Source organism: Pelobates fuscus, chromosome 4, assembly GCF_036172605.1.
Source record: "Pelobates fuscus isolate aPelFus1 chromosome 4, aPelFus1.pri, whole genome shotgun sequence".
NCBI lineage: Eukaryota > Metazoa > Chordata > Amphibia > Anura > Pelobatidae > Pelobates > Pelobates fuscus.
The window spans coordinates 52,555,038-52,567,233 of record NC_086320.1 but is presented as its reverse complement, the minus strand read 5'-3'; the positions used below and the strand labels follow the sequence as shown (position 1 = coordinate 52,567,233).

Here is a 12,196-nt window from a genome sequence, read left to right as displayed (position 1 = left end):
TTTTATTCCCTTGTTTTCTTCTGTACCCCCACCCCAATGACACTGAAAACATTATAAAATATGACAAAAATAAAGAATTTAAAAAAAAAAAAATTTAAGGCTATTTTTTCTTTTTTCTTTATAGTTTTTTAATTTTAAGGGGTCCAAATTAATTGGAGAGTTTGGCTAATTAGTTATTTCTTGGGCAGACCGAGTAATTTGAACAGAGCATAATTTCGTTTCTAGCAAGCCTCTTTGGCAAGAGATGTTAGGTGGGATGGGAAGAGACGTCTTATTGTTTTCCTTAATACTATATATTTGAAAAATTATCTTAAAAACACAAACTGGTGAAATAATGAATTCATACTTTGCATGATAATTTAATTAAAGTAAAAGTTGTCAGCCAGGCGTTATTACTTTTCACCTTTTGTGATTCATCTATTAGCAAATTCAATTTCTCAATACAATGATTTTATCTGCATTTACACATACATCTAAATTCATATACATACAAAATCGGCACTTACACAGACATGCATCTGCTCTGACAAATGTGCATACCTACATTTGCATTCACGCACACACACACTACCCATACATAGTTACAAAGTTGTGCCACAGACTCTATTTCGAGCTGTTGGAGAGAATGATGTGGGATAGCATTATCCCCCTTAAGCTCCAGATGGCTGTGTGTTAACACCAGATGGCTTCACTGTGGGGTGGGTTGGTTCCATTTGGCTTTAGTGCATTCACCTGATTATGTTTCCATTCAAACCATCAAACTTTCTAATTCTATTTTAAATACTTATTTAATATTTCTAACTTTTATACCTATATTTTTATCTATGTTAGCTTGGTGAATACTGTTTAAATGCTTTTATTGACCTTTCTTTGTTTTCATCATAAATTTAAAAATCTGTAAATCAATTATTCCGGTAATACCATCAATTTTCTGCTATATTCCCATAGTGCACTTAATGCAAATAGCAAAAAGGCTTAATGTCAGACTGAGCACGTCCAACATGCAATCACAGAAAAATAGAGAGAACAAAGAATTGACAGCCAGATACACTCGTTCCTTTGTTCAGGCCCCATGTCCCCAGACTGAGAAAGTAATAGAAAAAGATCAAAGATAGAAATTCAGTGTTGCTGAAAATGCTAAGTCCCCACTCTGCCATTTAGGAAGTGTCACTTGCTGTACATTAATTAAATAGTTTTGTGAGGAAATAATGAGTTTTGGGATGGAATAATGCCATCATTATGCTGAGTTACCAGTCCAATGGAGAACATATTGGCAGGCTACAAATAATGTATGAGAGATTAAAACAAAATCCATAATTATTGCTCTTTGGCATATAGTATAATAGGCAGTGTCATAATCTGGGATTACTTCCCTGCAGATCAGTCTAAAGAAATAATCACATTTGTGTCTCCCTTAACACTCCATATCTGGGGATTCCTTAAATGTTATTGCCAGATTATAGTCCAAAACCACACTTGTTCAAGACCTATCTATGAAGTAGTAAGTTGATGGACAACTCAATTTGGTGACCTAGCCTAATCAATCTTCAGAACACTATCCAAGAAGCTTTGTACAGGATAACAGTTTAGAGAAATTTACCGTTACCATTTTTATGTTTTGTACATTGTGAAATGTGTTTTCTATACGATGCAAAACATGGTCAAATCATAAAATAAATTTCCAGCATGAGTACTCAAATGTTTCATCGTATTTAAACACTCAAATCCTACAGAATTGAATTTAATATGTTTAAACTGTTTTACAGGAGGATACATTTTTGTTTTGTTATGACCTTGTAGTTCATGATATCTATCTGTAGGGATCAGGTCTCAAAAATAGTTAAAAAATAGTTAATTGAATGACTTAAGAGCTCCACATGCAACTTTAATAACGTCTTAGTTTTAAACAATATAGCGATATTTTAATATTGGACAATGGATAAATCCTAAACTCCTGTGTAATAAATCACACTTCTTTCACCATTGTAACCATCACCGAGTGCAATAAATAGTTTTGTTAACGTGCGTCAAAACACACATTCTTTGGTTGGAATTGCCTTGAGATGAAGCCACAAACACAGACTTGGAACCTGTTTTCTTTTACACCGATTATTAAAGCAAACAATGTATAACCATGAAACTACATACCTTTCATTCTCAACTGACCATGAAGTCTGTAAATATATTTTAAGATATTTATAAATGTTGAGTTTATAGGGAGGTAAATGTGCTAAAATCATTATACATCTGGAACAGGAAGCCGATTCATGTGAAGCCATTTGTATTGGCATCCTGATGTGCTTAGTTGGAGACAATCTGTAAATCAATATGAGTAGCGTAAAATTTGTGATCTTTTCTGGAAATCCAACAGAAAAATAAATCTTAACCTAATGAGCTTTGATGATATTTCTTTTATTATTTTTTTCAACACTTACCAGACTGGACTGTCATTTTATTTACTTATTTTTCATTATATATATTTCGTACCTCGAGGCAAAATATGTTAAAATAATCAGTAAAGTAAAATATATAAAAAAAAAAACAACATACAAATAATTTCACAAGTAAACTACATGTCACAGCCACAAGTAAAATAATTTAGGTAGGTTCTCTAGTTGTCTTGAAGGCTACTCTTTGAATAATGTTCACTCCAGGTAGATTAGCCCTAGTAAAATAATCCACATGCTGATTAGTCTGTATAAATATGCATGTAAAGTCACACAAGGGAAACTTTGGTATGTACTTGAAACATAACCATACCTAGAGATTTGCCATGTAAATTATAAGTCAAACTAACAGGCAAACATTATTATTATTATTATTATTATGTTATTTATATAGTGCCAACAAATTCCGCAGCGCTTTACAGTGGGTGGACGAACAGACATGTAGTTGTAACCAGACAAGTTGGACACATGGGAACAGAGGGGTTGAGGACCCTGCTCAATGAGCTTACATGCTAGAGGGAGTGGGGTATAGTGACACAAAAGGTTAGGATCGTATTAGACTAATGACAGTTGCAAGAGAGGAATCAGTCGGGAGCTATTAACAGTTTAATTGATACGCTTTTATGAAGAAGTGGGTTTTTAATGATTTTTTGAAGGAGTGGAGACTGGGTGAGCATCTAACGGAGGAGGGAAGCGAATTCCACAGGAACGGTGCAGCCCTCGAGAAATCTTGAAGGCGAGCATCAGAGGTGGGAGTACGGACAGAAGATAGACGTAAGTCTTTAGCAGAGCGTAAGGGCCTAGACGGGACATACTTGTGTATTAGGGAGGATAGATAACTGGACTATAGTAAATGAAGCGTGGGACTGTCATTTTAGGAATATTGTTTTCAATTGCCATCTCAGGTTATTTTGGTAACACAACTCAAGTAAACTGGAATCTGAATTACAGAATTCAGGTAAAAATAGCTGATTTGTACATATTCTTCAAATTAAGTTTTGGCTATATTTGCCCAAATTATTCAGTTAAGATTTATATCAGTTACAATGTGAGTAAACCCATCCATTTTAAAAAGAGCTGAGTTAAAGAAATGTCTAATTTGGCTATGTGGCCACAAATTTGCAATTCCTCTATCTAAGCTCAATATTTCATAGTAACGTCATTCACAGGTATGACTGAATTACTTTGAAAAACATATTACGTTTATTTACGGAAAGAGTGAACTGTAGTGAATTGGAAGCCAAACTGTGCATGTTGGGTTAAGTTTCTTCATAAGTTAATGTTCTCGCCTACATTTTGCATTCCGGGTATCAAGCCACTGCTTGAAAACTAAACTCTGTATCTTCCTTTTCAATTCTAAGTCCTTGAATTTTTTTACATTGAACCCCCTCCACCAAGAATTAACACTAGCTATTTATTTTACATTTTGTAGACTAAATTTCAAAGTTCTATTATTCTGAAGAATATTTTGAAAATTGTATTATGCTGTATAATAATGTTGTACTTGATCAAACCGTTATTAAGCAGTCATGAGATCAGATATGAATTGAGGAAAAATGTGAGGCATGCTTAAAGAAAGCACAAGGAAATGTCAGTGTTTGAGTTAAGGATCACTTTTTATAAAGATCTGTGGTGGCCTCTTCATTCCAACTCCGAATCAGTTTGCTTACGTAGGATTTTTTAATTATTTACTACACCAAATGTCTTAAGTTTGACATGTCCTAAATCTTTTACTATACAATGTTACTTGGCAATACATTTTCCCATGGGGCATAATTTCCACCAAAATATAATGAAGATGTATTCTGAAGGGTCCTTTAATCAAAGCTGGAAATGTGATTTGCAGCCAAGCATGAATGAAAACAAGACTGTGTATTTGAATAACCATGGGTGGCTGTCATATCCACAATACAAGGTTAGGAAAATGATCAATGAGAAATTAATTTGTTAATGGCATCATACGTGATAACACTGTTTGCATGCAAAGTTCTTTTTTTTTTTTTAATCCAATCTTCCGTATTATGCACATCTTTCGAAATTTACATATGAAAATGTTTGGAGGAAAAAAAAAAAAACATATCCATGGCTTTTGCTGTTTTTTTTTTTTAAATTTGCAAACATTGAAATTTAAGAAAATAAGTTAAATGTACTTTGAAAAAAATAGGGTTTTCTATTGTACATTCATCAGCCCATACAGTGTATGTTTCAGCCCATAGTGTTAGGTCCATGCCATGCTGTTGCACCCATACCTTCCTTTCTTTGCCATTCTAAAAGGACAGAAGCAAATATATTATGGAGGTTTGTACAGTCTCTCTGCATTGGTCCTTGGGATAAATACCTTGAGGATCTACAACATAAACACTGATGGAGGAACAATTTTGCATATTTATTTATTTATAAAATATTTTACCTGGACGGATACATTGAGGTTTCTCTCGTTTTTAAGTATGTCAAGTATGCGAAATGACACAACAAATAATCAATCAGTCTTTGTGGGTCTAAAAAAATAAATGGGCAGCGCACATCAATAGATTAAAAAGCATTCCAGATTTAAATAGGTCCTCACAGTTGGAACTTGAGAAAGACCTATTATTAGGCTGAACTATTATTTAGCTATCAGTAGGTCCTGGTGGCTCTTTTCTTGCATGTCCTTTGATTCTTTGTGGGTACTGCTCGGTTGTTCTGCTCACGCTTCATGTATCTACCTTTACATTTCCACTTCTTCTTAAACTCATTGCTCTGCTTTATGAAGATTAAAATTGTTTACCTTAGAGCATGCTTTCTGAGAAAAAAGAGGCTTCGGACTCTCAACGTTAGCTGTTCATAAACAGGGATTTTCAGGAACGTGTGAATTGTTAAGAATTCAATTGAATTTAAAGTCAATATCAAGTTTGGGTGTTATGGCCTGAAATTGAAATTAATTTCCCATTACATCACCCTTTGATGAAGAACCCTGACAGTTCTCAAAAGAACAACGACACAGATATCTCCATAGAATGTTGCAATTTATTGATGATCTTATATTACTCAGAATTTTATATTTATTTGCTAATCTGTGATATGGTAAGTAATAATCTATCTCTAATTGTCTATAGTTGATACATATTTCAAATAGAATAAGGGTACACTTTTGGAATTTTAAAAGAGAATGCTATAATACGCCCCATGATCAAATGTTATAGACAAGGCAATAAGATAATTAATGGAATGGGACTAGCCTTGTGTGGTTGCATGAATATGAAGATATTGTGGATGAACACGTATATAGTTGTAATACAAATCAGTTGATTAGATTCATTTCCAGCGTAATTAGAAACACATGGAATTGCCATGATTGTGATGTTGTAGCCCTTTGATAATTTTAGTAGTGGTACATGTTTAATTAACTCCTCTGAACAAAAATGAATAAGTTTGTCACAAAACAACCGAAAATAAATGTTGGGCCTTAAAGGGATACTGTAGTGCCAGGAATACAAGGCTGTATTTCTGGCACTACTGATCCTTCTGCCTCCTCCCTCCCTCGCGCCCCCTCCTACCCAGTAAATAAAGGGTTAAAAAACCCTTTATTTACTTACCTGATCCCAATGTCCCTCGGTGGTAGGCCGCCTTTCCGCCCCCTTCTCCGTCCCGTGACGAGCGAAATCTAATGCGCATGCACTGCAAATGCCAAGCGTGCATTAGACTTCTCCATAGGAAATTCTTTCTTATGGGGACATTCTGACACTGTGTGAGGATGTCCAGCATCAGATAATGGACCAAAAGTCAGTTTCAATTCAGAAAGCCCTCTAGTGGCTGTCTGGCAGACAGCCACTGAGGGCAGAATTAGAGCTTTAACATTGCAGCACTAAGTGCAAAAGGGACACAGCACCCAGACCTCGTCAATGAACTGCAGTGGTCTGGGTGCCTACAGTGTCCCTTTAAATCTTCCAGCAAAACAGGTATGATATCAGGAAAGAAGAATAATCAAAGAGTTATAGAGAGAACAGGAAAAGTGGGACAAAAGACCCTTCCATCTCTTATAGAACACCAGCATATAACTCTTTTAGCTTGCTATAGCTCCACCTACTGTTCAGACTGCCAATCATCACTCATTATATGATTAATAATTTTGCTTCTCAAATGCTCCCTGTATCTTAAGTTTATGTTTTCAGCTATAGTACTTATCTGTACTTACCTGTATGTGGGTCTTGTTTCTTCTTGTTAGTGCTTCTGTCTGCTACAAATCATACCAAATGATTTTGCATTTCAACTATAAACAAAAATAAAAACATTACAAATGTACGTTATATATTATATCTAACAATATTATTAATAATCCACAACAAAACAGCCTGAATATCATAATAAGTTAACAAATGCATAATCACTGGTGACATTGTTGTCATTAATAAAAAGTGCTAAGCATTCCAAAACGAAATACAGAAATATACATTTTATATAAATGCATTAATTTATAGGACTCAGGAAGAGCACAAAAAAAAAACCAAAAAAACATTTTTTTAGATATTGCTTGATAGTGACGGGGCAAACAGAAATAAATATTGAATTATTTGACTTTCATCAACAAAGATGATTGTGATTCAACCATTTGGAAATAATTTGATAAATATTAGTTTTTTTTTAATTCTCACTGGGTGACAATATTATCTAACAATAACGTGTCTTAATAAAGTATTTCTTGGGAGAGAATGTTAGAGTTGATCATAATTGTGCCTTCTTTGTGAATGTTTATGGAGTCGCGGATGAACATTTGACATGTTTGTATATGCAAAATATAAATAAGGATTTGGATTCTGTAGACAGTCATTAAAATAATCTAACAATGCAAGATAAAAGTATCTCTAAAATACAAACAGAGTTCTGATCTCAGAGGAATTGTCTGTATATGTGTTTACCAATTTTAATCAAGGTTAACATTCTAATCTACACGCTTACACACACATGGTGTTGTACACATGCAAAAGGAACGTGAATTTGAGAGAGAGATTTTATATACAATGTCTGGAAGTATATAATGTATAGGAGTACTTTCTGCAGTTTGTAACGTAGCAAAGGGGTAAAAGGTACCCAATAATCAAGGATTAGCTCCCAATGTTTTCACTGCACTAAATAATGCAAAAAAAAATAAAAATTAATAATAGTAAAATATTAAAAAGAAAAAAATATATAAATAACCAAAAACAAAATACAAAAAAAACCAACAACTTTAAGTTCGTAGAACTTCTGCACTTCTACAGGCAGCCAGAAGGTTCCTCCATAACCAGACAAGAGGGTTCACCGATCAGGAACCACCATTCTGATTTAACCCCTTAAGGACCAAACTTCTGGAATAAAAGGGAATCATGACATGTCACACATGTCATGTGTCCTTAAGGGGTTAAAGGTTTTCTTTTCTATTATTATTCCAAAATCTCTGTCCATAGAGGCTTATGGTATATGTAGTTTATCCCTTGTGAACAGCTCTTCACATCACATGAGTAGAACAGCTTGATTGCCTGAGAGCAGGAATATCCCCAATATTACCCGTTTATATACAGCCTGGCTCATGGGTTTGTTACTGTACTTGAGTGTACCTGTCACTATGGCTCTCTCCAGGGGAGCAGAGAAAGGTCTATCCTAATTGTGTGTATGCGTGCTCTGAAGGATCTGATAATGCAAATTATTTGTTCTTTTTGAAGTCTCAACTCCAGAGGTCAGGTTTAAAGTTACCCAACATTTTGCAGATCGCAGCATTAATAAGCCGCCTTAAAAAGTGAGACAGGGGGCGGGATACTATCCGTGTCCTAAACTTTGCAAGAAAATGGTTCAAATAAAGAAGTCAGTGTGTCTAGTTACTTTGTGTTAGATAGTGTGCTGACACCATTGCATGTGAAATATGTGCAACCGCATCTCCACAAGTCTGGCACCATGCCCCCTTAGTGCCAATATCACACTCAAGGCTATAAAACATAATTGATTGTACCAGCTACAGTATTGAAAATTAAGAAGTGTTAGAAGTTTGAAACCCAATAATTCAGTGGATAGTGGTTTATAACGCATGCCTTCTATTTGGAAATGTCTAATGTAGTTAAAGGGTAACGCCAAGCACCATAACAACTTTAGTGATTTAAAGTGGTGATGGTGCCTGGAGTTTATAAGTGCAGCATTTTGCTCTAGCTCTTTGCCCATACAGATATTAAACCTCTGTTGTCTTCCTGTTGGCTAATGTCAATTTTATATATCTATGCACATAATAATTTCAGTCATTGGCCAAAAGTGATCAGCTGAAGCTCTATGCCAATAAATGGCTGGCAGGATTGTCATCCGACCCTGTATTGATTATGATACTTGGAGTAACTCTTAAAGTAAATGTTACATATTTCATGCTATTTTTCTCCGTTTACAGTGCTGTCTAAGTAGAAAACTATTTGGTACATTTAAAGATGACAAACCGCAACAAATTTTAAGCTGTTACAGACTAAACAATTGTACATTCCCATCCATTATTATTGCATCCTACTGAAAAAAATAAAAAAAAAACAATAAATTATATAGACAATGATTTAGAAGTATAATAAATGTTTACAGAAGTTCACTATGTCTTATAGTACACCTGGGTGCATCATACAAAATATCCAAACACAACAAAAAAAATCTTTAGACAACATTGTCCATTTGATTTAATAATCTTGCTCCATGGAATACTCTGGAATCTCAATGACTTGCTGGAGTTTTCTTTTTTGCTCATGGTTTTTCCCCTAGTGAGTATTTCAGTTTTGAATGAATGCCATCACAGTCCTATTCTGGCAGACCTCTTCCTGCAGAGTTATTGCACAATCCATTTGGATGAGGTGAAGGCTCAGTAATTGCCAGTGACATAATGTCATATATCATTTTACAGTTTGCCGTCAGCTGCGCTAAGGCACAGTGAGTGGTATAACATTACAATCAAATAAAACATTAATTCCGCTCAATAAGAAGTACAAAAGATGGCTAGCCATAAATATTCAACCTTTGTTGCTACAACTCTTTAGTTAATTATCCGTTATATTTCTGTTTTAGTTAAATATCCGTTATTATTTCTGTTACATTTAGTCTTTTGGAGAACAAAATGATAGAACTGGAAGAAAGACATAAAGGAGAACTCGATGTTCTGAAAACAGAAAAGGAAACCTTGCAAGGTCTTGTCTCCCGTCAGAACTACATAATCCACGAGCTGGAGAAACAATTGACGAGGGCCACAACGAACAACAGCATTCTGCAGAAGCAGCAGCTTGAGCTAATGGAGACCGTTCATACCCTGATTAAACTCTGCTCGAAAGAAGGAGGTAAGACCTATTTAAACACTGTTAAGACAAAATGGCTGCAACTCTGTCACCATTAAATGATATGTAAATAAAACAAATTTGAATTAAATTGGGCATGGATAATTGGGTTGTATACTTAAAAAAATGATTTTGTTGTTGTGGAATTGATTCATGCAACAGTTGTTGTTACTCTGTGAAATTTGTGTAGTTCGGCAGACAAGAGTGCTTGTACAAAATCAATGTGTCGTTAAATCAAAATAATTGTATTCATTAATCCAATAGAATATATTGTGTCTTATTAGAAATCAATAAGAGAGAAAACTGGACCGAAAATAACTCGTAGACTCATAGTAGAACGCATTACTTGAAATAAAACTCAGGCTGCCACACATACATAGTTCCACCAACCCCAGGAATCCAAAATGGATGATCCTAGCATGACTGAGAAACTTTGCAATGTTCTGATGTAATAAATAAATAGGATTACAGTACAATTTAAACCGTTTTTTGTGTTTTATAGCTGCACACGTATACGCATTTTTAGCATTATTTTAGGATTTAGCACAGACGAGAAATGTAAATGCAGTGACATACAGAATTTCATCATATTTCTGTGTGTGTGAGTCTTATAGTAAACAATAAAGCAATTAATGGTACGAGGCCGTCAATTGTGTTCCAGATTTCTATAGTTTATGTCTTCTTTGAAATTCTAACAGAACATGTATTCCAATACTTAAAATAATCTTAAAAGAACACTGTGGTGTCAGGAATATAAACATGCGTTCCTGACACGATAGTGCTGTTGTGGCTGTTTAGGTCCCCAGCACCCCTGTCATATTGTCAGGGTACTTGATTCCTTTGCTCATTGGCACGTTATATCTCTTCATGGAAGCCCTTCTGTTAAGAAACTATCTCTTCTGTAAGTGTATTCCCTACAAAACAAATATATTTTCAATCTCCGAATTCCTCTGAACATGCCCAGAACATAAGGAAGGAGATTTATAAAGGCAGGTGCTAATCTGAGGCAAAGTGCTAATTCAGGAGCAGTCACCATTGGCACTTTTCAGCTTTAGTTTCTCATTTGAAGTTACTCACATAGATACCCGTTTGCGATGAAATGTGGAGAATACTATATTTATCCCTTATATCTGACCTCTCAGATATGTGTTATTTTGTATTTTTGTTTCGACGCAGTTGAAATAAGATCACACATTTGTGTTCTATATAGCATGATGGGAAAATAAAAACAATAAAAAAATAAAAACTGTAAAAAAAAAAAATAACCAAGCGGGCTCATAAGTCTTTCTGTGCTTTCCAGAACTAAAGAAGAAAAAAATCTTAGTATATTTTGTCTTACATAGAACTTACTAAATACAGTAAAATAAAATATTAGAATGAAATTGTATAAAAACTCACATATTAAATAATGATATATTAAATATCAACAAATATATGATAACAATATGCAATATATCTCTAGATCACTACCTGACGCAGGATAACTCAAGAATTGTAAGTAGGCAGCTCTGTACATCTTCTACTGCAGAAACTAATCCAAATGTTTCTCAAAGTATTTCCATGTGTTTAGGTGCATGTGATGAAGCAAATTGCTCATTTCTTTCTGTCACAGTGATAGATTTACTCAATCAAGGAAAATATGAAACACCCCACAAATCTTTACAGGGCATAACATAGAGAAACGTAATGAGCACCAGGAAAATAATAATATGTCAAAAACTATATTTTGAAAACAGCACTACTGTATGTTCACAAAGAACTGAAGTCAACTGGAAGTGATTTCAGCCATGGTTCTTTCCAAACATTTTTTTAGAAAAACTCTACAAATGATTTTGACACAGAAGCCCCCATTAACCCCTTCAGGACGGAGTCAATAGTGCACGTTCTGATCAAAACAAAACGTAAACAAAAACTGGAATTTGCGCTCTATGTCTGTTCACCCGTAGTTCCCCTCTTTCATATTATATGCACCCACACTTATTATATATCATTTTGTTCAGGAGAAACAGGGCTTTAATCTATCATTAACTATTCATATATAGAAGATAATTTATTATGAATAAAATTAAAAAAAATGTGAGAAAATAAGATTTTTTTTTAAATTAGCATTTCCATCTGACATTTTAACTGTGAATGTCATAACACTGTTTTACTGCAAAAAAATGCACATATTTGTAATCAGCGATGTCTCACGAGTACAACAGTACCCCCCATTAACAGGTTTTATGGTGTTTTGGAAAGTTACAGGGTCAAATATAGAACGTTCCATTTTCAAATTGAAATTTTCCAGATTAGTAATGTTACCTTTGAGACGGTGTGGTAGCCCAGGAATGAGAATTACCCCCATAATGGCATAGCATTTGAAAAAGTAGACAAGCCAAGGTATTGAAAGTGGGGCATGTTTAGTCTTTTTTAGTAGCCACTTAGTCACAAACACTGGCCAAA

General features: G+C 34.5%; 1 protein-coding gene across 1 annotated transcript in view; it reads left to right on the top strand.

Moving 5' to 3' along the window:
* ANGPT1 (angiopoietin 1) overlaps positions 1-12,196 on the top strand; it is a 283,138-nt gene that overhangs the window by 175,194 nt on the left and 95,748 nt on the right. Inside the window, exon 4 of the mRNA XM_063451178.1 lies at positions 9,522-9,754. Within this exon, the coding sequence (XP_063307248.1) occupies positions 9,522-9,754 (233 nt within the window). The remainder of the gene's footprint in view (positions 1-9,521; positions 9,755-12,196) is intronic.